Raw genomic sequence first — 25,568 nt, 5'->3', positions numbered from 1 at the left:
GCCATCAATTCCATTTACAAAATACTCAACATAAACCATATTATTCACATTAAGCTCTGTCCTGCCGCAAAACTTATTTATTAGCATTTGTAACATCCAAAAAAAGGAAGCAGAGTAGATGTAAGTACGTAAAAAATAATTTTTTTAAATGTCAAAAAAAACATGATTCATTATTTTTAAATTATTTTAAAACAATGATCTATTTCAAAATTATGATGGAAATGACCAAAAAACAAACAATAAAACGCCGGTGTGCTAAACAAGCTCATAGATACAGGAAGCAGATGGAGACAATTTGCTGGTGTTACCACGGAGATCACTAACACAGACAGTGCTTATCATCTTTTAAGACGATTAAGTAACAATCACATGTGCCAGTAAGCATTCTAAACAAACTGTGACAATCTAACAGTGTTTAGTAGCCTTTTTTTCCACAGAAGTAACAGGCAGACATTGTTAGCTTTCAAAGGAACCTCGGATATTTGGAAGGGCAGCTGGATTCTAACGGTTTCCCTTAATTGTCCAGTTGTTAATTTTAATACCTGTTGTACTATGATTCAACTGAGTGGTTGTGTTTCTTGCAGACTGGCTTGGATTCGATAAGGCAACCGCGCATGAAGAGGAGGACTCATGCTGAATTGCAGGCTGAAAGTCAAGTACTGTCATCTTAACAGTCATCATTTCTTTTGTTTTTTTTAAAGAGAGAACAAACGGCTGAACTCGAAGCAAAGAGTCTTGGCACGCCAGATGGTCAGGTAACAAACAACAGCAGATGTAGTGCCATTAACCTCCTTCTTGAGATGTAACCAACAGAGGGAAATGCAACCATTTAAGTGAGCAAACGGCAGGGTAAGACTTCACTGTGGAATCAGAGTCACTCCCTCAAAAGTCAGACGATAAGGTAAAGTTAAAAGAGGGGCAACTGCTTCAGTCGCATCCTCCTCCTAGCTGCCTCACAAGGTTTTTGTTTTGGGGTTGTTGTTTGTTTGGTTTTTTTTTTTGGGGGGGGGGGGGGGGGGTGCATCTCCATAAAGGAACAGCAAAAAGTACAAAGCTCTAGAGCTCTAGAGGGGCTGACTGAACCAGGACTAAACAAGAGAGAAGGACTCGACAACTCTCCTGCCTGGGATTCACTTTAAGATTATATGGTAGCCGTCACTTGTGTCATCTGAAAAAGAAAGGAATAGGAATCAAAATAAAAATAAAAAATATCAGGGAAACATACTAAGATAAACTTGCAGCAAGACTATAACGCTAAATACCGTTACACTACCACTACCACACTATCATTTTTTGCTGCCATAGTCATACCTTTCATTGTGTCCAAAACAAAACAAACTTCATCTTGGAAATTCTGAATCATCTGTTGAGAGGAGAGGAAATGATTATGCAGGTGGGAAAACAACAATATCGTTTGCAGGTTTATGCTTGTGTAAGCTCTTGAGACCGTAAGTTGACCATATTTCTGTCTTTCTTTGAAAATCTTTTAAGACATACAAAAAGCTACAACTGACAAGTCGTTAGCCAACTGTTTCAATTGGCTGTTTTTACATATGTACTGCCTGGCTCCCTCAACAAAAGGGGGGAAAAAGTCATAGTCTAAAAATGAATTGGGCAACTTTTAGCTTTTATAACGACACATATTTACTGTGGTATCATTTCGATCGGGTTAAGTAATGCAACATTTAGTTTTGTCCTGAGTTGGATTCATTTTTTTAACTTGTATGGATGATGAGAGAGTCGGACCGCTGTGTGAAGTCTTCCCCAGCATATCCCAAAGATTCTCACTCGGGTTAAGATGTGGATGAGTGTGAAAATGATGTGTCACGCTGCCTGAACCACTCTTTCACAATTTGAGCCTCATGAATACTGGCATTGTCATCTCAGAATATGCTGTACTATCAGAGAGATGAAAAAACAAAATCTGCTGATGAAAACAAATTTAGTCATTCAATAGATTCAGGTAGTCAGCTGACTCTGGACCTAAATCCCAAATCCACAAGCTTGTAATGTAGGCACTAGTCTTGATCGGTGCATCACTTCATCCACATGTCTTCCTACCAGGTTCATTGGCATTGAGTACTACACCATCTGAGAAACTATGACATAACAGTCTTTTCTAATTCTGTTTTACTAGTATTAAGCACAGGCGTATAGACGAGTTTGTCCTTAAAAGAGGCTCGTGCACCTCTCAAATGGCCGCATGGTATCAGCTGCAGCTGAGATCATCATCTCAAAAACAAGAGCAAGCCTCACTCCAGATCATGTCCACTGCAATCATGAATTCATGAACCGAATCATCTGTAAACTTGGGAAACTGTTTTTTTGGACTGGAAAACAAACTTTTTAATTTAATTCGAAGCTTTATTTGAACATATAGACTGAAGCCAATTTTAGTTTAGTTTAGTGGAGATAAGAGTTATAATCATTGGCTAATTGACTAATTAAAGAAATTGGCAGATTAGTCAACTACCAAAATAATCTTTAGTTGCAGCCCTACTAATTAGCATTACTACTGAGTAGTTATTTTAAGGCTACACAGCTGTTCAGTTATAACTCCTTGAGTTCTCTTTGCATTGTGGGAAAATGCTTTTACTTTCACTATTAAAACATAGCTGTCTATTCCACTGCTGTTTTTCCCCCCATTGATCTTCAAACATTCAGGATTTATTCCAACCACACTTCTTTCTCCAAGATGGTGGTTCACCACTATCCTTCCAGTTTTTAACAAAGCGTTGCACAGGTTTTAACCCACTTTTAGTAGTTTAAGCAGTATCCTTGGTTGTTTTCTTTGTTTGCCAATAACGTGATCCAACATTTCCTAACAAATTTCCATAATAACAGGATGTCTTCTAACATGGGGTAAATAACCCCATGTTGAAACTCACAAATGACTGTCGTTTGAGCCAGGCAGCATTAAAAAACAAAAAACAAAAAACTGTATAAAAGTATGAGAACAAAAACTTTAAAGAAGTTAACAAGTCGTGTTATTATCTTCTGGTTCTTTTCTACTTTTTTAAAAACATTTGCCTGTCCTGTTGATATCGATCCACTAGAGCTGGGCGATATGAGATTTTTTCATATCACGATATGTTTTTTTCATTTCAGGCGATAACGATATCTATCACGATATAAGCCAAATAACTATATTTGTAAGATTTAAATGTGCCGTTGCTCACAAGTAAAATGTGAAATAATCAGCAGCTTGTTTTTATTTAAATATTTATTTCCCATAATAAGTTCAACAGGGTAGATGTACTTAAGGAACATGAGACTTTTTCAGATAAATAAAGGCAAATATTGCAAACTACACAAAAGGCAGCCGCTAAAGCGTTTAAGTTTCAAAACAGAACAAACAAAAACAGACTAAATTGTCAATTCCACTTAGAAACAAAATATTAATTCTAAAAATAAATCTTATTTTGTTTTACAGAAGAACAGACAAAACTAACTTTTGTCAGTATCAAATAAACTGAGAACTAAAAGGAAATTCTCAATCTCTCTTTGTTGTATAGCTGAGCTTTTCAAACAGTTTTAACAGTTACTTTAGTCTGACAACAGCCGAATGACGAATTAGCGCTTCCAGTCAGAGACTGAGGCTACGTCCACACGTACACGGGTGTTTTTGAAAACTGAGATTTTCCGTTTTCGTTTTAAAAAATAATCCCGTACACACATAAAGGCAGAAATGAAGGAAAACGCTGCTATGAACATGCCAAAGCAGCAGGTGGCGCTAGATTCCTAACCGTGCAGAAATGTTGGCCAATCAGAAGTCTAGAAGCCTCGGTGGGAAAAAGTAAACAAAGCTGGGGCATAGAAGCAGACCCGAGTCGTATGTGTGGACGGACAGTAACTGTGTGTATATGTAAGCATTTAAACACTGCAGAGAGTAGAATTAACAGTAACAGTATTGTAGAAATTCATTTCACCGAAACAATAACGTGGCGCACAGTGTGACGCATGCACCAGTTTATTGTATTTCCAGACTTGCTTTCGGCACAATGTACAGTGCACGCTACTCTGTTTTTTGTCAGACTTGAAATAGCCGAAATACCTTCACACTACGGAACTTCTATGGCTCTTCCCTTCGACAATCTCTCCGGCATTGGAACCGTCATCTGTTTTCTCTTCGGTCACGCTCGGTAGATTTTTCTAGTCGGCACACTCATTTCCTCCATTACACGCTGGCTCCATTACCCAGGGCAGCTGTGGCTACAACCGTAGCTTGCCTCCACCAGTGTATGAATGTGAGAGTGAATGAATAGTGGCATTGTAAAGCGCTTTGGGTGCCTTGAAAAGCGCTATATAAATCCAATCTATTATTATTATTATTATTATTATTACCCACTGCCTGCTTCCCAAACAAACACACGTGCGGCTTGGCACTTGTGCTGTACGTAACAAGTCACGCGACGTGACGCTGCGGCTGTGATTGGTTCGGCTCTGCGCTACTTAGTTTGGATTGGCTGACCTTTTTTTTTTTATTTTTTTTTTATTTTAAGAGGACAAGAGCGGCGAAGTCTATCGCGATAGCTTAATTTCTCTATCGAGTAAAAGTTATATCGCGATACATATCGTTATCGTTCTATCGCCCAGCTCTACGATCCACTAATTAAGGCAGACTAAATGTGATTTGTTGCTCTCCTAATGGTGTGTGCATATATATTTTCATGCAGGAAAACTCCTGCATCCTCCTGTTCCTCTCTCCTGTGAATATAGGTACATTTACATAGCTCCACTATTCTGTCTGTGCAACTGCACTATTAGCAATTAACATCAGAGTTAGCTACATGGATCCAGCGCAACATTTAATTTTACCAAATCAATCCACCCAACCCACCCCAGGCGCAAGATCTACCAGTTTTCCTGGGGAAACCCTGTGCTTGAATTCATATATAATAACAGCAAGTCTCTACTGATTCAAAAAGTGCAAATCTTCAACTCACAGTAAGATCATAAGAGGGGGATTGCCTTACCTCATCACTAACCAGCACATGGATGCCAGTAGGGCCTTGTTTAAAGATCTGATTGATCTGCCTAGGTGAGATGCTGAACAGATGAGCAATTTTCTCTGTCAGTTCTGTAACCGTGAGTTCCTCCAGGTAAATGGCGTGATATACTGCAGAGAGAGAAACAGAAAGGTTAACACAAGCTAAACAACAAAGGACGCTCACTAGATATTAGGCATACTCAATTATAGCGAAACTAAATCATAATTGTTGCTTAGCCTTCAGAAGAATAATAGTGCGGGGCTATTTCCTGGCTGGGCACCTGTGAATGGTTTAGATCCTTAATATTAGGCTACAGTCACTACAGTAGACTAGAATAACACTGGACAGACATGACCAAAAGTTTTGTCACCACGTGCAATCAACTTGTTATCAGCCTGCTTATGGAAATGGTCATTTTGAACAGACAGACCAGGTTTGAGATCACTGTGTTAGCATTCTGTCTGCATTTAAAATTTAGACAACAATTTTTTGCACATCCTTGCCAATCTTTAGAGACTCTCCAGTTAGTATGAGTCCGACAAAGATGGTTTGGAAGAAGGCCTCCTCCCACCTGGCAACATTTCCATTTGCCTTGAATTAAAGTGGTCAACAGTTGGTTGTGACAACTACTTGCAACAGTCCCAGACATAAAAATTTTTTTTAATGCAATCACTCGCCAACCACCAGTTTTTCCTGTTTACAAGGAGGTTGCAATCCTAGCTTTACTCTAGTGTGACTGAGGCCCCTCAAAATAAAAATTAAAAAAAGAGAATAAGAAAAACTTTATTAACCCCAAAGGGAAATTCATTAGATTAAAAAAAACGTTTGGACGTCAACAAAGATAATGATTAAATTAACATAAATTAAATGAACATACACTGACCAAAGAAAGCGCTGGCAGCAGCATCTCCATTTTCATGTTTCGGATGCTGTTCCCGTGCCTGCTGAGATTCCTGGCAAACATAGATGGTGAGTCTTGGACGTACCACCCTGAATTCAAAGAGAGAAACAACTAAAATGCAGATGCCTAAAAACATTCATACTCTTTTTTTTTTATAAATTAGGTAAATTATATATCCTAAGAAGGTAGGAAAATTTAATATAACCCACCGTCCTTTAAGTGCATTGAAGAGTCTTATACCATCAGCTGGCCCACAGATCTGAATAACATCCTCCCTGGTCAGCTTCAACAGGTCTACCCCTGGTACACAAAAGCAGATCCTATTCTCAGTCTCTACAAACACACGGTTGCTTTTACATAATTCGTTTTTAAATCAACGAATTATGATTCAAATTTGTCTTGTCATCTTTTACCTGATTTTAATTCTCATGTCTCCTTCAGTAAAGCACTCTGAATAACCTCTGGATATAACAAGGTGCTACTTAAATAAATGAGTACATTTCCAGAAAATATCTTTCTAGTTTCACATTAAAGTGCAGCCTTTTATCTTATGATATGGCCAAAGAGGTAACCATATTACCTGAGAAGTTAGTGAAGAGTCGACAGAAAGGGGAGAAGCGGTTTCTATGAAGCCACTGTTGTGCATCCTGTGGTGTTGCTGTTGGTAACAAATTCTGAAAAAGAAAAAAGAATTCATCAAAATACTCTGACATAAGCAACCGTGTCAGAGACCGTGTCACCATGGTTACCCCATCAAGTCAATTTGTAAAACATAAAAAATATTAAAATTGTAAACACACATCAATGAAGATTATCAAGAGCTGCTGGATTTTACCTTAAAAGGCAGGATTTTAGAGACAGGTAAAACTCATTTCAAAAACTATTTAGATATAAGCACGATGAGCTACATCATATCTGAATCTGACATATATATGACTCAAATCAGATATATATCAAATGCATTCTAGTTACACACTGAGTCATATTTTATACTTGCTAATGAATCTCATCCCAGGCAGAAGTTTAACACCCAGATGTCAGCTTTGCATTTGAGCTTATTAAAATGCAGTTGCTTGGTGTGGCGGGAGGTAAGCAGCCGGTAAAATAAATCCAAATAAATCCACAAACTAAAAATGAACTTACATCTGCCACCTGAACAACAGGCTCAGGCTGGTGGTTTGGTGACCCGTTTCTACAAAGGATGAAAAATTTATCAGTTAGAAAGAAGCAATAAAAACAAACTCCACATTAAGAAAAACGTAGACCTCATGTGTTGCCCTTACTAAACAAATAAGGCCACTACATGGATTTCATAGTGATTTTTAAAGTAATCCAGGCAGCATACCCTTCAGCCACTGGAAAGCTGTTGTGGGTGCTATTGAAGCCAGGAGATGGGGAGTTGTTGACATATGTGACCTCAGGCCAGGGAGAGCACTATAAAAGACCCAACATTTGTGTTACTGTAGCGTCTACATACATCACCAGTATTTTTGCTGCCAGTAGATTTGATCTTAGGTTTCAATTAAACTGAATTTGAGCCAAACTCCTTAAGTGCTTAGGAAAATGGATTTAAAAGATGGATGATTCCACATCCTTTGTGTCTCGCTGTGTCTGCGTCTCTTCCGCAAGTGTCAAATCACCTGTTATTTCCTAGTAAATACTTTTTAAAATCTGAGGTTAAAATGACAAGCTCATTAGTCACTTCAAGAAAAAAAACAAACTAAGAGTTATTTCTTTTGATAACCGATTTATCACAAAAACATTCTCTGGTTATGCTTAGAAAAAATGTTTTGTTACTTTTTTTAAAATAAGTACATAATATAGTTTGACAGTAGGCTAACATCAGCAGTCTAGTTAATTAGATTAAGTTAAAATTCATTTTGATTTCCTTTAAACTACTTTTATCCAAGCAGTGATTACTGCTTTGAGCTCTTATATGCTTACCTCTGTCAGGATTGTGGTTTCATAGGAAGGCTGGTACTTTTCCTTTTCCTGTGGCGCCCTCTTCTCCATCTTCTCCCTGTCTGTCTTCTGCTTTCTGTCTGCACCTTTAGGCTAGAACACGTCAAGTGGAGGAAATAAAGATGGTGAATATGGACAGTACTACCACAGGGACCAAATACAACATTTGCACTGGGGTGCATTATAGATTTTATTTCAGATTTTCTCTTTTTCCATGTCATTCCTCTGACCTTGAAGACTTTGACCTGACAGGAGGCAGAGTGAAGATGTTCTGTGTACTCTCCATTCTCGTTCTCCTTAAACGTGTCAATCTGGATGCGGAAAGGCACGCCCTTTTCTCCGCCATGCTTCCGCATGGTGAATTCTGTGCTAATGCAGTGAACCTAAAAAGGAAAGGAATATGAAAACAAAATCTACACAAGACTGATGACCTAACTGTAATATCAACAAATCATGCCAAAAGTGTAACATTAGTAAGTGCAGACTGACATTCAGTTTACTTGTGCAATAAATGAGTAAACCAAATGTAAATAGGCTCATCTCCGTCACGCCAAAGCACTCTAAACTGCCTCATATCACTATTGTTCATTTTAATTTAATAATACAGAGAATAAGAATTAATGACACAATCATTACTATGTGTTGCCCATCAAGCTACCTGGATAAAAACTGAGGTTCGTTTTGATGGGTCCCAAAGGAACTCCACCGTGTTAAGCTGAGTGGGGTTAGCCCTGGGGTCAATTATCCCCACTGACATCGGGATATCTGCAATGGATCAAAGCAAAACAAGCAGTTATCAAAGATGCTTTTGATATACACCATCTTCTCGTTATTGCAACCATGAGTATGAATTTCCGGTTTTGGTTAACAGTTGGTATCCTGAATTTACTTTCTGCAAAAACTATTTCATTGTTAGCACACATACAGGGCTACACAGCAACCACCTTGCAAAGCACAAATTCAGTATAATAAATACCTGATCTTTCTGTTAGCTTTTTAAAAATATTTTTAATGCTCACCCAGGTCGAGAATGCGATCCCCTGGCCTGTTCCAGCGCCAGCCTTCCAGCTGCTGGTGCTCTGTGTATTGAAGTCGTCGGTCATGAAACACCACACGAATTATGCTCTGAAATTCAGAGAAAGTAATTTTTACTGAAGGATTAAAGAGAACATACACTATCGTTACCCTGGTACCCCAGCACAAGGGCTTAGTTCAGCCTTGCAATAAAGCGATGTGATTAGCTTGCCTAACTACTACACAATATAAGATTCTAAGCAATTTACAAAAGGCTGGTGTGAAGGAGATTCATCCAGATGTGGTCTTTGTCCCAAAACCTTTCCCTAGTGGCCATTTCATTCCCCATAAACACTTCAGCAATAAACAATAAAACAGATCTTAGCTGTTAGACTGTTTTTAATCTCTAGGTATAGTTTTAATGCTAAGAAAATGTCTTTGAGACTACAGACAACTGGCTGAGAAGTTGGCTGAGACACACACAATCTGTATTTTACACCACTGAAGAGATGCTTCTGACACACTGAAGAAACCTTCAAAGTAAAAGTTGATTAAAATTCATATTACACTGAATATAAGAAATGTAATCACACAAAAATGAATCATCCATTAATTTCATCTAACCCTGGAGTTACTTATTCCATTCTACTCGCAGCCCCCTGGGATTTTGTGAAGCATGGCTGGATGCAAGATGAGCCATTGGCTGGAGCTTTTCCAATAATATTTATACAGGTTTACACTAGCAGCTGCTGGATTATGCAAATATATTTTTAAAGATTTTCTTACCTTCACCATTTTGCCAGTGATTTCTGGAAGTTCCCCAATTTTCCGATTGTCAAGCATTCTAATTTCATAGGATTGCCCTGCAATGACAAGTCCACATAAAAAATAAATATATATGTAGGCAGCTGAATTTTCTCTCAGCAGCTTTTGACTTTGAACTCTTAGATATCATTAAATTTGCACAAAGTTGAAAAGTACACAGCAGCTGGGATCCTGATGCTGACCTTGGTTGAGGTAGGTGAGTGTTTCATCATGCAGTTTAACGGCTGGCGAGGTAGGTGCACACAGAACATACTGAAAGGGTAGGATCTTGTTGTCACTGTCCGGTGGGAGGTTGGACTCCTCCTGTTTGAAAATGGGAAGGGCAAGTACATCGCTGCAGAGACAAAAGAAAAACAAACTCGGTAAGCCGCCAAATTCTTATCACTTCATTATGCAATACAGAACATCTTTTATTCAAACAGGGCTTCTTTCAAAGATTTTACAGAAAACCAGTCTAAACACTTATACTTACTGATTCGATACGACCTTCAGCCTCATGATACAAAAGGTCTCCCTGTCATTACTAGACAACACTTAAAACTGGCTGGAGAATTATGGTGTTCTCTAGCTTCACAGCTCAGTAACTACAATGGAGGCAACACTACCAAATACCAAGGTATCCAGTCTACATGTCACTGTTCCTCTCCACACAAGAATTTCTGAAACAAGCCACCACTTTCAACAGTTTTAATGAGCCAGAAAAGCATACAAAAACAGATGGGGGTTGGTGCAAAGTACTTCAATCAGCAAAAAATATTTTCTTTAAACTTTTAGATGAGCTACAGCAAATGAAAAAGCACAGAAGTGTCTGCAGATAATTACACTAATGAATTCAGGATATGCTACAGAGTGATAAGATAGATCAAATGCCCCAGGGAACTATTTTCTTCAAAGACTATTAGACTCCAGCTAATATTCTCCAAGTAATGTTTTGGCTTTTCACTTTATCTGCACATGGCATTTAATTCGCACGTCTGCCAGCATGAAGAGATTTTGCCACTCAAACTGCCCACGTAGCAGTCAGAAAATGGGAAACACTGCACATAATGGATGCACCTAATCACTCATCTTTAAATTACGCAAAATGTCCAAATGAATTTGACATGAGCAGCTGTCTGAAGACAAACTACAAGATAGCTTACATCTTTAAAAAAATAAAGAAACCAAAACACTGTTCAACACTGTTTAATCTAATAAATTACCATATGGCCCATTATAAATGTAGCACTGGCTGCATTCAGTAAAAGGCCTTACCCGTCCAAAACTCATACTGTACCTCATACTGTACGCCCCCGCACCGAGTTCCTGGCCAATGCCGGACAGACTGGCATCAAAGTCCTGGACCAGTCCGGACTCAATCACTTCATCCGTGAGAGGCAGTTTCAGAGCCCACGCCATGGTGACGGTGTGGAGATTTTAACGGAGTGCAGTTCCGGTTGAAACTCGAGGCAAACGTTATCAGTTTCTCACAGCCTTTCAAGATTTAGAAGAGAAAGTAAAAAAAAGCGTGAGTGTGGCTCTGATGTTTAAAAAACAGTGGATATTTCTGTGTTTATTAGCAGGACATTCCCCCAAACATGTTAAAAACACGAACCAGTCAGGTGTCATTAAGGAAAGCAGCGTTCCCGTGGTTAAAGATAACGGTAGTCGTTAACACACGTTTTATGTAACTGTGTATTGCTTACACACACAAACTTGTGTCACGCTAAAATACACTTTATGTCTTTACCTTTTTTTTTTATTCACATAGTAAGTAAGTCATTGGAACTGCAAAGCTTACCTTTAGGTGGGAAGTGTGACTATTTGGTAATAACTGCAAGTTTTACGCCATCATGTCACGCTCCTTCGCCCAAGCGCTAAAATAAACATGTCGAGCTAACACCTTAGCTGCGTAGCCTGCCAGTTCGTTCAGCTAGCAGGATGCTAGAAATCATTAAAACGTCCCGGGATGCTAGCCCTTCTCTAGCTTATTCTGTGGTTCGGTTTATTTGTGGTTAGCATATCTATACGTAAAAAGTGGTCAAAATCGCACGAGATGTTTAAATATATGTATTATAATGTCTTGCTTTTGTTTGTTTATCTAGCTTCCTCGGGAAAGGAGCTGCCGTAATTTCCGTTCCGTCTCCTTCTTTGTATCGTCTCAGAGTGCTAGCAAACACCGTTGTGACTCATTACCGCCACCCTCCGCTGAGGTCATGGCTGAAATAACCAATGACTGTTGCTTATAACGTGTCAGTGACGACAAATAATGCTTTTCTTCTTTTACTTTTTTCGGCAGCTCCCTTTACTGGGGCATTTTCCTTAAAATAAACCATATACAACAACCAGAATAAAACATAATGTCATTTACCACACAAGACCATTCCACTCAGCTGGATTCCTAAATGACAAATATCCACAGGGCATTTCATCCGTCTTTATGGTCTAAAGATTTTCCTTTCACCAAGAATCTGTTTAATTACCATAGCACTGTCATAAAAGACCTGATTTAATCCAATGGCTTGTGTAGTTTTCTTTAATTTAAAGCATACAACACACATTATCAATTGAAAAGATGCTGGCAAATTGTTATCCAACAAACCATAAATTAGAGATTTATAATTCAGGTGGAATCTTACACCAAAGTCCCACATTGTTATCCTGAACTCTGAAACAGTCCAATAAAATATGCTGTTGTGATTCCTCTTCACTGCAAATATGGCACTATAGCACGCTTTTTAGCTGTCACATAACAACTCCAAGGCAAAGTAGCTGTCACCAGAAGTTTTCTGAGAGAGATCAACCACCTCCTCCACTCATCTCTCATCTCCTTGGATATCCTTTTGTTTTTAATTTTTTTGAGCTCTGCAGGATACCCATCACAAGTTTTTGTTTCTTTTTTTTTCTCAATATTTAAAATCACTCACCAAATTAAAAATCATTTTACTTGACCAACCACACCAATAAATTCTGTCACAAAATCCCCAAGGATCCTTTTCTACTATGCGCCTCATTTCTTTTTCCATAAAGAAAGGTCTCCAACCAAGCAAGCTTTAAAACAAAAATCATTAATTAATAATTAATTAAACTAATCAACAAAATTATTTTTAAAAGCGGGAATAAAGGTGGTCACATTCAGTTTGTCAACCTGTCCAACACAGCAAGAATATGTTTATTGAGGCTGTGAACAAAACCTTCACAGAGAATTAAGCTTCTATTGTAACATGTAATCTAAACTTCCTAAATTTTGCCCTTTGTTCATAGCATCCATGTTATACCCAAAAAACTAAAATGAATACATAAACTGATAGACTGTAACATCTACTGTAACTATCCATTTTCTGTTGTTCAGTCTGTGTCACAGGGATCCAAAGAAAACCTTTTTAAAAAATTGTATATCTCTGTTGAAAAGCACATTTCATCGTTCACATTCAGCTACCTAGAAAGAATATGCACTGCTGAAAAAAATAAGGGAACGCGTCATTTTCACAGTATAACACAAATTCAGTTACATTTCAGCCATATAAGTCTGTCCAGAGAGTAAAAACCACTGTGAATCAATTTCACCAAAAGAAAGTCACAACAGGTCCTCTGGAAAAACAACAACAAACCAACTCCCCAGAAAATAAATGGTTTAACAGGTGATCTGACCAGTGTCCTCACTGATTTTGGTCTAATTTTGCTTTTTGTCAGTGTCCTGTAGGTATTGTCTTGTTTCTGCAGCCTATTCAAGTTACACAGGTAGTCCAGCTCCTTTAGGATGACACAGCCATCTGTACCACCATAGGAAAGTTTGTTGTTTCCCATCATAGTCTGAAGAGTGTGGAGGACATAGCTGGAAATGGGCCACTTCACAAGGACAGCTCAGGGCTGAATAAGCACATCAACCCAGCAGCAGGACTGGTATCTGTTCCTTTGGGTGAGGGGGAACAGGAGGAGAACTGCCAGAGTCCTACAAAATGACCTCTAGCAGGGTACTAAGATGTATTTTTCTAAGCAAACTGTCAAAAACACACTGAGTATGGCACAGAGGCCCAATATCCTTCAGTGAGAACCTGTGCTATCAGCCTAGCACCATGCAGCTTAACTGGCATTCACTCGAGAACATCAAAACTCGCAGGTCCGCCACTGGTGCCCTGTTGTCGTTATAATTTAGAGCAAATTCACACTGACCACATGTAATACACATAATAAAGACTGGAGACACTGTACTGAATGTCATGAACTGTGGTATCAGGATGAAATCCTCAGGCCCACTGTCAGACCTTTTGCTGGTGGAGTGGGCCCCGGGCTCCTTCGGGTACAGGACAATGCTCAGCCTTCTGTGACCAGAGTGTGTGGGCAATTCTTGGAAGATGACTGGCCCACAATGTATATTAATAAAGGCACTCTTTTTCTCCTTTTTTGAGTCATGTATATCAGCAGACAACAATCAGTAAGTAATAAAGATGGGTTTATTTATTTGACAAAAAAAATTATATATATAAAAAAAAAAACACAACAGCTTCCAATTTTCTTTTTCCCTTATCCTCCAAAAACACAAAGCTTTATGTTTGTTGTTGAATCAAATTAATATAACTTTCATATTATTAATCTAATTTATCTTATTGGACAACTTATATTAATCAATATGATATATTGCCTTCCCTTTTTGATCACCAAGGAAAACAAAACCTTTGTAATATTTATTACTTTATGGTTAGGTACATGTCCACCGCAACAAAGGCCTTCATACCGTCATTCAAAAGGTAAATATTAGCTGGAACATAAAATGTATTATTCGTTTCACAAACTCATAACAGAATAATAATAGCCTTTATACTTTGCAGTATTTGACATTTTATCTGCATAAAAAGGAAGAGAATCTTAATAATAGATGTTGCTTGTCAGGTTGATGGCTGCACTGTTGCAAGTACTGCTACATTTTGCAAAGCTTCCTACTGTTCAAGCACATTAAAAAGCAAAGAGAATTCTTTCAAAATCAAAACTGAAACCTTGACGGTAGATTAACCATTCATAACCCTTCACTGTCACTAAAGTGCAAAGAATCCTTGAAACATCGGTACAGAAGGCGCCAACTGTTTTTCTTTGTTTTCTTCCAATCAGAAAGTAGCTTTATACTGCATGTGCAAAGTGTTCACAAAGCGCTTAGGCTGAATATCATAAAGCACCAAACCACAAACTGCTTTCCTTCACTGAACAGTTAATTACACACTTTTTTTTTTAAATTTACTTAATCAATTTGATTGACATTAGGCTTATTAAGAGTGCCCAAAAATGCTACTAATGTTTCAAACGGCATGACACCGCTTTAAATCGACTTCATAATAGACCAATTAAGCTCCCATTTTCCAAATATACTTAATCAAACTCAAGATGAAAAATGTAACAGTCAAAGCAATGAGCAAAGAGAAAGCAAAAGACACTCAGAGTAATATGAGCACCTAAAAGCCGAATGAAAAAAAGAGTAAAGAAAAAAAAGTTTAAAAATAGGTCAGACGATCGTGAATTCACATAGAAATGTTATGAGCATTTGCACAATCAGTTAGTCACAAACAAACAAAGCGTCACGAAAAAAAAGATGTTTACACTTGTGGCACCATAGATGACTGCTATAATACTAGTTTGATAACTTAACTTGTTACCCATGGACATGGAGCAGCGTCACACACTTCACACAGGTGCAAAAAAGAAAAAAGAAAAAAAAAACTTACATCCATTAAAGACAGGATGAGCACAGATTTTAAGCTCACCTTTATGATGAGCAACTAAATATATCAAAGTTATGATTGTCCCAAAACACAATCAGGAGTCTGTAACTTTTAGGGCTTATTGGACCTAATAAATCTGATGAAATTAATGTTAATATAGTCTGTAAAGTCTTATAGAAAAAGAAGCTACTTTCAGCCTCTCCTTTACTCACAGGAGGTCACCTAAGCAAGTAGCTCCACGTGTTTGATTTGGATTTTTCATGCTGGATGCCCTCCCAATGCAACCCCAAAGAGATCTGTGTGTCCTCCTTGTGAGGACTCCGGATCTTTCTCCTGTTAGGCAAAATGTGTAAACCACTACTCTGCAGAGTCCTATGTCAGTCAGTCAACATTGCATTTATGTTCGCAGAGCTGCTCATGCAGGACAAATACTTTCTGGATATAAATTAATGCAGCTAGAAATTTCACATTATCCATTCTGACCCAAGCATATTCGTATTCAAACATCAAGCCATTGTCGCAGCGTGACATACATGTAACTAAACTCAATGTGACTTAATACATAACCACTTAACATAAGTCAGAGGGATAGCCTATAAAACCACTTGTATAAAAGTTCATGAACTGTTTTAAATATAACATGTTAATATCACTGTATAAGGTAAGAGGACCATGCAGTTTGACTTAGTATGCACCACACAAAAGTAGTGTAAACAAGTAGAACACAATTATACTTCAGTTTTAGCACTCTTTCAAAAGATCTTTGTAATTTCTTAATTTTCTCAAAAAGTTGCTAATCTTTCAGTCATATTTACAACACAATTCACTTCTGTGCTGCTGAATTACATGTTCAAATTCCCAAAAGGATAAAAGATCGGTTAGAAAATCTCCCAGAATGAGGTCACTACTGAACCTGGAAAACGTTGATCTTGCTTGTGTTTTTCAGTGTCTGTCTCCGGTTGCAGAACCATACACGCACAACCTCTCGGTCATAGTTTAGCTCTCTTGCAATCTCTGTAATCTCCTGTCCTGTTGGCAGAGCATTCTTCTCAAAGTAGGAATTGAGTACTTCTATTGCCTGAGGTGTGAAACTAGTACGCCTCTTGCGTTTTTTGGAAGGTTCCCCACCGACAAACTCCATCAGATTTTGCTGGCCTTTCTGGTTCCAATGCTCGGCTTCAGCCAGCCACTTTTCCAACACAGGCTTTAGTTTCTGAGCGCTTTTAGGGGTGATATCCAGCTTTTCAAACCTGCAAAAGAAAAGAAAGTTCAATCTGAACTTTTTCAGAGGGATTAGGGATGCAAGAAATGGCTCAGACATTATCTGAATGTGCATGCACAAACAAACCACTAAACTGCACATGCCCAAACTAATTAGTATCTCCAAATTAGAGGCCCTAACATGCATTGCCATTATTTCTCAGTGGGATATATATGTAAGCCTGATGATATGATACAGTAACATTTCAAAGACATTTGGCTGGTTTCAAATGAAAATAAATGGAGCCATCATCATTAATTATGTATTATATCAACCCCCTGCAACCCATCTGCTGTTATTGAGAATGTTAATTTTTATCCAATACACAAATTAATTACTGTGATCATCACATCAGTAATGGGAATACGTGGTATGTTACGCAGCTCCACGGTAAACCTGGATGCATGCTTAATGAGCTGTGCATAAGTCCAATTTATGCACAAACAGACCTGTGCCGAAGCAAATGGACAGGTATAATTCAGTTACCTGTAATAATGGCTTTAAGATTTGCAGGGTGTTTGTAGGTTTGTTTTTATTCATGTCACATTGGAGCGGTTAATGTTGGTGTGTGAATGATCCCTGTCATTGATTCAGCAGTGATATAAGGTGAAATAAAGTATTTTTACAGTACTCTACAGGGGTAAAATCCAGAGGTAATATATTTGAGGACAAATTAACAAAAGACTTAAAAGCCCTGGAGACAAATTTATGTTTAGGATTATGCCGACTGCAAGCCGAAAAGCCATTACTCAAACATGGCAGAAGAAAGAGTTGTAACTGACGCTGAGAACTGAATAAATGTAATGCATAATATACTGTGTACCTCTTAGCGAAGCTGGCTATTTATTGCAGACTGCAACCAGACAAATTTACTAGGTTCTTGATAACCTTGGTTGACTATATGTACAGTAGTGTTAAATCTACCCTCATTTTTTTATATTTTGTTAGTAAAATGGAAGAGAGGTCCATAAATTAATATAAACATGTGCAAACAGACAATACGGGTGTAAAAAGAAAACCAAGAAAAATGAGTGTGAGTTGTAACGTTGTAATGTCCTGTTCTATTATATCAGAATATAATAGATATATCAGACTGCAGGACTCTCCATTAATATAATTAGTTTTCCTTATTTATATAACAATAATTATAATACCAAATTATTATTACTATTGTTTTTCTTATTTAATGACTGTTGAAAAGCGCGTTGACAGATATACTTGCAACTTTCTAAACAATAAAGTGTGAGCATATATATTAAAAGAAAACTGCTTGTATGTAGTTAGAATATCAGGACTAATTTTACTAAGCGTCTTTGCTTTTCCCTTGTAGTTACATTTTCATTTCTCTTACATAAAAGACAGATGAGTGAGCTGCATAAAATGAAGGCTGCAGATGAATTACAATCACAAGAATTACAAAAAAGTAGAAGAAAAAAAGCATCTGCGTGGAGAGCAACAAAAACAGGAGGGTAATACCTGCAAATGGCAGACTGGCTGTAAGCTGGACCTTCAGTTGCAGTGAGAGCCTGCCCTACTTGTGTCTGAGTAAGCCCCAAGGACAGCCGACGGATCTTGAAATTCTTGGCAAACTCTCGAATTTCCTCCAGATTAATGCCCTCCTCTGTGCTGACTGCCTGCTGGGGTTCTACAATTCAGAAGAATCTGGTTAAAAATATCTACTTACTTAAAACAGATCAGTGGCTGGGAAGGAGAAGCAGGTGTACATACTGCTGACAAGCTGGCCCACTTTTGCTGTGTCTCCACAGGTGATGGGAACTGAGGGGGAGAGTGTGGTGGCGGTCTTTAGTACAGTTGGCTGTGGGGCAATGACAACCGGTGACTGGGTGACAGTTGTTACTGAAGCCTGGGAGGATTTTTAATAAAAATAATTGTTAGATTCAATGTGTTATAATCCAATTTTACAAAAACAAATCCCCAATATTTAAATGTTCAACAATATTTTAATTTGTCATAACCTCAAGCAGTACTTTTTGTTATTTCCTACCTGTGTGCAAGGTTTGGTAAGTGTTGGAGGAGCTGTGGTTTTAGGCAGAACTGCTGCAGAAGTTGCGACTGCAGCAGGACCATTCCCTACAGTGGCAATGATTTGTCCCTGTGTGTTAAAAAGCAGCTGTGGGGCCACAGTCTGGACCTGGAGACCCTGGAGCGGAAGCGTGGGAGTTGCAGCTCCTCCAGCCAGAGAGGCTGGATTCACTAAAAGTGGGAGTGTCCCTATGACCTAAAAACATTGTTAAAAATGAAATCCAAACAAACATTTAAATATAAACTTCTCAGCTGATTTTCACTTAAATCCGCTTTTAGGACATTCAGTATCCTGATATGCTCGTGTTTTTGCTACTGGGGAATAAGTACATCCTATTAGAGGTTCTGTCACAGAAGCCTTGTATTTTTCAATATTAAACACTACACAAGTCCAAAAGGCTGCAATAATGGTGGGAGTGAGTAATGAAACTATTTAGAGGTCAAGCAGTTTCAGTTGAAATTGTCTGATGCTCTACTGCCTTGAAATAGCACTGTGAACTAATGTAAACTGGAGGCTGGATGCAATTTTTCCATAACAGACATGCATGAAAACAATATAATTGTCTTTGGAATGATTATAGTTCACTATGCATCATTTTAAAAGTTTTGCAAAAGTGTGAGCCACATTAAGTAAGTAAACAACACTGTCTTCCAATCCCTTATTTGTCTCATTTCTCTTTTTAATGGCGTCCAATATGTGCTCTAGTCTGCGTTTTGTCTAGCTCCTACTGCAAGGACAATGGTGTTGCTGCCAGGATTGCTTTCATTTTATTAAAGGCATTTTCCTGTTAGCTGAAACAATCAAGTAGAGAGAAGAAAGGCGGGTAACAGGATGAGAACAGGACAAGGTCATTACTCAAATCTAAGCTCACTGACATAATATTATTACAGCAGCAGTATTTTATGGCACTCACCTGGCCCTGGGCATTTGTGATGATCTGACTGGTGATTCCAGCCATGCTGGACATGGCACTGTTAATGATGGGAGTGGATGTAAGGGAACTGAGGAACTGTGGTTGCGCTCCCAAGGAAGCAGCATTGATCTAGGCACAAAGATCATAACATGTTCATTGTGTATTTGAAAGATGACAAATGAAGAATGGTATGAACAGAGGAAGAGATTTCTTACAATAGCGGGGTTAATGGAGAGTCCTGCAGTCTGAAGTGCTGCCACTGACAAGTTGGACGGAGAGATGGTGTTGGTGGCAGTGGTCGTCTGGGCTGTTCCCACCTGAGCAACAGTAATCTGTGCACCGGTTACCTGCGGTGCCTGAGGTGTCACCTGCTGCATGGCTGCTTGCACCTGCTGAATGGGTGCTGACTGAGACTGGAACACCGCCTGTGCATTGGCTTGCAGCTGAGGCTGGACTGAGTTCAGGACAGTTGCAGCTGAGAAAGATATTATGCAACATTCTAATGTTCTGCAATGAAGTTTAGATAGATAGATAGATAGATAGATAGATAGATAGATAGATAGATAGATAGATAGATAGATAGATAGATAGATAGATAGATAGATAGATAGATAGATAGATAGATAGATAGATAGATAGATAGATAGATAGATAGATAGATAGATAGATTACCAACAGTATAACAAGTAAGTTTGTGGAATTTCTGCCCACCTATATTCCATGATTATGTGCAAGGGGTATAACTGCAAAGATTGACAACCACAGCAGCTCAGCACAAAGTTGTAGACAAGGTAAAGTTACAGTGTGCTGAAGCAAATAGTCAATAAAGGCAGCCAGCTCTTTGCTGACTCAGTAACTGAAGAACTCCAAACTTCCTCTGACATTAACATCAGCATAGAAACTGTGCACTTGGAGCATCCATGGCAGGTAGTGCAGTACTTTTTTACATATACAGTATGTTGTCAAGTCTACAGCTATACTAGCAGCTCTGTGTACTTAGTACAGTCCGATGTAGCAGCTAGTAATGGAAAGTCAAGCCAATGCAAAATTGCCTTTAAATCTGCAGTCTTTCTAGTGGTCAACAGAGGGCGACTGTGCTTGCAAAAATTAGTGTAGTTGCATAGGATTTTATGGGAAAACAGCCCTGTCATGATCTATGGCCTTGATTTAGACTTTCCTGATAAGTTTATCACCAGATACAAGTCTGTCTGAACACAGCAAGATTATCATTTTATAGATGACGTTCCAAAATAGAGTCAAAAAGGAGGATAGAGCAAAGTATGCTTAACTGTATCACTGACAAGTAGTTAACCAATGAGCATGCAGTTTCCACTGGTTTGCATCTTATCTGTATTTGTGATGACTACTTTAAAAAAAAAGCTAAGCTTGAGGAAAAGAAAACTTTCAGCTTGATACTTCACAATGACACTACTTGGGTTAATTGTTTAGTGTTTACCACACCAATTTATAATAGCTGATGGAAAATCTGACCTGAAACATCAATTACACATTTACAAGTATAATAGGAGGACATAGATGTTTATGCCGTTTAGACAGTTTACTTCATCAGATATATTAACTTAGTAATTTCGTTTTATTTCATTCAAAGAGGCTGAAATCACAGTATAGGTCATTACAGAGCATATTTCATTGAGCTGAAACTCAACAATTCCCTTTAAGCAAGCACTATTATTCTCATATCACAATCAAATGTACAAAAGGTCATAAGATTCAATAAAAAAAGCTGGTGAAGATAATGATGTCTGCATTTGTTGTTGAATTTTTTAATTGTAATCTTGTCAACACAAATGCAGACATATTGAAGATATAGGAGGTCAAATAAAAGCAGGCATTCACGTTGTTTTACCTTGAAAGCCAGCAAATGGCAGTTTGAGGAGACTTCCAGCTGGGTTAGCCGCTGTGAAACCAGGGAGAGTAGCTACATTGGTGGTAGGAAGAGTGAGAACAGCCAAACCGCCCTGGCCACCGATGGCACCTGGCATGCTGAGAGGAATGAGCAGCGGCTGACCCAGTGACCCCGTCTGTGCCATCATACCAGTCATCAGAGTGGCCAGACTTTCCTGGGTCAGCACCTAGTGAAAAAAATTCCATCAACATTTATGCCTGCGAGGTATTCAATGTGCTTTCAGTGGACTATTTTGTCTCCTTATTATTTTTAATGTTGTGTTTTTACACAGTGAAACTAAATAGTCATACTTCGGTTACTGTGTGTGGACTGAAAACTCCACTATTAAGCTTTTTTTTTTAAAAAAGCATGTTAGGGGTTTTACTTTTGACTGCTGAAATTGCTGAAAATGTTGTGCTAATAGCCTCAGGCTATGTGTTCAGCAACTTGGATTAAACTGCTCATCCTTTTTACTTTCACAGTGCACAATGGCATCGGTATACAACCTCACTAAATCACCTACAATGATTTTTTTTAATGTAATAATACTGACACTTGGCTCTCTGGTGCATTCGTTTTCTACAAGAATAATATGTAAAATGAGAAAAATCCAAATGGCTTTCCCACCCACTCTGAGCTCTTTCTACCGACCTTTAAAATCAGACAGCAAAACTACTTTGTTTCTCAGATGGTTAAATATGAATATGAGGTGCAGTGTGTGTGCATCTCAAAAAGTCAGACCTGTGGACAGCCTTGCACAGTGATGGGCATGGCGGCCTGGTGCTGGGGCAGAGACACGCTGATGGGAACAGCAGGGGTCAGAGTTTGGACCGTAGGAGCTGGAGGCTCCACAGACACCACCTGCTGCTCACCCAGCACTGCAGGAGCACAGCCAGAGTTGGTTATTAATTACATTTTAAGTTGTTGATTTTTTTTTTTAAATCACACAGATGTTATTAGGAATTCACTACAAGTCTGGATATATGAGAAGTGAGTTCTCTGCTATCCAGCATTATCAAGGATGACAATGATTTACCTACACCACCCCCTGTGCTCTGGGGCACTGTGGGGCTGTCCTGGGTGCTGCTGGCATCAGGTTGCTCTCCAGCTTCAGCCACGCCCTCATCAGTTTTGCATTCGCTCTTCCCATCAGCTGCTGAAGAGGCTGAAGACGCATCGACTTCTACTTCTAGCACACGAATGGTTTCATGGCCAGACATCACAATGACCTGCACAGCGATCAGGATTTTAATCTAAGAGGACTCAAATGCAAAGAAGGCCTCTGCTTTTCTTTGAGTTTGTATTAAAAATGTAATAAAATAGTTATGTGCAATTATTTTATGAAACAACAGGAGATAATTCTCATCTGACCTAGCACCAGAGGGGTGTAAAACAAAAATTCTGTAAATTCAGTATTTCTCCACCTTGTCAATTCCCTCTGGAAGAACTTAGCTGATGACTCATGGTATGCAATAATGACAGACCTAGTGGAGGGGCAGCAAGACAACCTGGGCTGGAGGACAAGGTGCAGAGAGACAATGCAGGAAGAGAGAGGAGGATGCATACCTGGTTGTCTTTGGCAGGGAATTTCAAAGTGCAGGATTTAAATGGCTGAAAAAAGACTTCTGCAGTCAGACAGTGAATGGCTAAGGAGAACAGAGAAGCCGAACACATGTTAGGACAAAATGAACCAAACAAAAAAACAAAACAAAAAAAAGAGACATAAATGAAAAGAGCATGAGTACACATAAACAATGATAAGAGCATCAGCCAACAAGCAGTTCAAGCAATGCTTTCTTAAAGGTTGCCTTTGTGCTTCTGTGAAGAGCATTGCTTTTGTTTGCTGACTATGTCTAGACACAATGTTACTAGAGAGAGAAAAACCACAATTAATTATTAAGCATGGCAATTCAAAGACTGTTTCCAACACAAGCATAGGTATTATTAGTCTATAAAACACAAAAGTGCATCGGGATCTCAGTGGTCTGCTGTGTGACTGTTAATCATTCCATTATGAAGTGGCACGATGGCGCATGGAGGGTGACAGGAGCAAACAGCAGCAAACAAGTCGAAGGCAAAGTTATGTTTAGTTAAGCTCACTGCAAGAGTAGGTTGGGAAGGAGGGGGGGGTCCACTTCTCCCTAACAAACACATGAGTGTTACCTGCTCATTGACAGTAAGTGGGGCATCTTTGGCAGGCAGATCCTGGGAGTTCATGGCTTGCTGCACCACCACAATCACTGTCTTCCTGGCATTCTGGGTTAACAAAAAAGAAGAAAAAAAAAGTGATTTAAAAAATGTAGAACCATTTTAGAAATTAAAATATGTATCAAGTTTCCCGGATAAGCCCACAGTGTCTGCACTTTAATGACAAACCCAGCTTAAACAGAACCAAATGCAGAGGACAGGGTTTTTTCTTTCTTTTCAATTCATTGCTATTATAGTCATTGCACGAGTAGACTATTTGAAAGGGGCCTGTAAACAGGCCATACTGTTTTGCACTTAAGCAGCAGAAAACGTGATCAAACACGCTGGTCGTGGACGTTAAGTGGTTACCCGTCCACCACGGATCACAAAAAGACTCGAGACGGTGCGTTTCCTGCTGCAATGCCCCGTTAGATATGAGGATCTGTCAAAAACTTCAGCGGGTGTTGATGGGCTCCCCACCCCCATCCTGGCCAATAAAAGTCTCGCCGCGTCGGCCACTTTTGAGGACAAGCAGCAAGCACGGAGCACAGGCGACGGAAATCATCTCGATCCGTGCCAAGAGACCGAATATTATGTATTTCCCTCTCTTTATCATAAATATATAAATTATGCTAATTACGAACATTGCATATTAACCAAAACTCATTTCCTCTCGCCATTTCGCTGCTATGCGCGAAGCGCAAGCCAGAATACGGTCCGGTTATTATATTCAACTTACCGCGTATATGCAGCTTATTTTCTGTAATCCCCGGCTCTTAAAAAGGTCCTTGTCACAGTTTGTTTCAGTCACACATAATTAAAAATTCATCTCAGCTCCCAGACAGGCGCTGTGACTGCACACAAAAGAGGTATTTGCATTGATAAGGAGGCTTGCAATGTTAGGATCTCCTGTCTCTTAATATTTAATGACGATGCCCTTTCTGCAACAGTTCAGATAATCAAAAATCCTTGAGGTGTCTCACAGAATCCTATTTGAGCTGTAAAGTCGGACAAAATTGCTACAAAATTGGCCTTTTGCACTACGTCATGAACATAATTTATGCAAGAAAAAAATCTTGCATTGAAAAATGTCTGCCTCGACTTCAGAGGTGCCATGGTTCTCTTAAAGGGGAAGTAGCGCACACAAAGACGAGCAATGGAGACGCTTTCATGAAACACTGTGCCGATACGTTTCAATTTCCCAACACCGCTGTTTGTCTGTAATATCACGATATTCGCATCGTTTTTGCGTTTATGTGAACGAGAATTAAATTATTTAATATAGCAGAAATAATTATGGAGACTTGTGGGCTCTCTTCTTAAAATGACGTAGATATGTTTTTTGTGGTTGCTTTATATGTGTTTCTCACTGGATTAAAACATTTCTGACTGATGATTGTCATAGCATATTTTTTAAATTGGAAGATAATATATAACCTTTGATCATGGTGTAGACAGTCGTGCTATTTTGAATAATCCCGTGTTAATTCTGAATGTGATACATAAGGAATGAATGTGTAGTTCTGAGATCAAAGGTCATCATTTAGTTGATGAATAAATTAGTTGACTCACACAAAACTAACCATTTTAATAATGTAAATTTTTAGGTAACCCATCAGGATAAACAAATGCCGAAAATTTATATTTTTTATCGGCTTGGTTTGCCATCCCAATGATTTTCGGGAGTTTTACTGACTGAGATTAATTGTATACATACACACATACTCAGAAGGCTAATCGGGACAGAGTGGAGACACCTGGGGAAAACAAGCTAAGGGTGCAGATAATCAAGATCACTAGACAGGGGAGGAAATAAAACTTAAAATAATACCTAAAAGACAACTAAATATAAAAGTAAAACAGGATATAACTGA

The 25,568-nt window shown here is 38.7% G+C and overlaps 2 protein-coding genes across 5 annotated transcripts; both read right to left on the bottom strand.

The window, feature by feature from the left end:
• Nucleotides 1–219: 219 nt before the first annotated feature.
• On the bottom strand, nt 220–11,827 carry tfcp2 (transcription factor CP2). 2 transcript variants are annotated; one of them, XM_080899682.1, is made up of 16 exons: nt 11,474–11,827; nt 10,970–11,166; nt 9,876–10,027; nt 9,655–9,731; nt 8,874–8,979; nt 8,513–8,619; nt 8,085–8,237; nt 7,837–7,947; nt 7,238–7,326; nt 7,036–7,084; nt 6,473–6,566; nt 6,102–6,192; nt 5,869–5,981; nt 4,977–5,119; nt 1,312–1,363; nt 220–1,168 (listed from the first exon to the last, which is right to left on the bottom strand). In XM_080899682.1, exons 2-16 carry the CDS (start codon nt 11,089–11,091, stop codon nt 1,131–1,133), a joined length of 1,497 nt encoding a protein of 498 aa, XP_080755808.1. In that variant the 5' UTR covers nt 11,092–11,166; nt 11,474–11,827; the 3' UTR covers nt 220–1,130. The 2 variants fall into 2 exon arrangements, with proteins under 2 accessions (XP_080755808.1, XP_080755809.1); XM_080899683.1 differs by having other exon boundaries at nt 5,875–5,981.
• Nucleotides 11,828–14,127: 2,300 nt separating this feature from the next.
• pou6f1 (POU class 6 homeobox 1) lies at nt 14,128–24,975 on the bottom strand. 3 transcript variants are annotated; one of them, XM_080900161.1, is made up of 11 exons: nt 24,434–24,975; nt 23,671–23,763; nt 22,544–22,736; nt 22,249–22,385; nt 21,469–21,694; nt 19,817–20,076; nt 19,602–19,730; nt 18,650–18,883; nt 18,373–18,508; nt 18,121–18,289; nt 14,128–16,633 (listed from the first exon to the last, which is right to left on the bottom strand). In XM_080900161.1, the coding sequence occupies exons 2-11, from the start codon at nt 23,722–23,724 to the stop codon at nt 16,288–16,290; spliced, it is 1,884 nt and encodes a 627-aa protein (XP_080756287.1). In that variant the 5' UTR covers nt 23,725–23,763; nt 24,434–24,975; the 3' UTR covers nt 14,128–16,287. The 3 variants fall into 3 exon arrangements, with proteins under 3 accessions (XP_080756287.1, XP_080756288.1, XP_080756286.1); XM_080900162.1 differs by lacking the exon at nt 24,434–24,975 and adding an exon at nt 23,074–23,153 and having other exon boundaries at nt 23,671–23,725; XM_080900160.1 differs by lacking the exons at nt 23,671–23,763; nt 24,434–24,975 and adding an exon at nt 23,074–23,484.
• Between the last annotated feature and the right edge of the window lie 593 nt (nt 24,976–25,568).

Source organism: Rhamphochromis sp. 'chilingali' (genome assembly GCF_963969265.1).
Source record: "Rhamphochromis sp. 'chilingali' genome assembly, chromosome: 12".
Taxonomy (NCBI): Eukaryota; Metazoa; Chordata; class Actinopteri; order Cichliformes; family Cichlidae; genus Rhamphochromis; species Rhamphochromis sp. 'chilingali'.
Note: the sequence above shows the minus strand (reverse complement) of the source record. Positions and strands in the feature narration are given on the sequence as shown.

Coding starts and splice junctions, on each gene's coding strand:
- pou6f1 (XM_080900160.1), bottom strand. CDS start 23,274: ATGCTCTTATCATTGTTTATGTGTACTCATGCTCTTTTCATTTATGTC. Junction 18,290..18,372: donor AGTGGGCCAGCTTGTCAGCA/GTATGTACACCT, acceptor TCTGAATTGTAG/AACCCCAGCAGGCAGTCAGC. Junction 16,634..18,120: donor AGCCAGTCTGCCATTTGCAG/GTATTACCCTCC, acceptor TTTCTTTTGCAG/GTTTGAAAAGCTGGATATCA.
- tfcp2 (XM_080899682.1), bottom strand. CDS start 11,091: ATGGCGTGGGCTCTGAAACTGCCTCTCACGGATGAAGTGATTGAGTCC. Junction 8,620..8,873: donor GGATCGCATTCTCGACCTGG/GTGAGCATTAAA, acceptor GATCCATTGCAG/ATATCCCGATGTCAGTGGGG. Junction 6,193..6,472: donor ACTCTTCACTAACTTCTCAG/GTAATATGGTTA, acceptor TTTGTGTACCAG/GGGTAGACCTGTTGAAGCTG.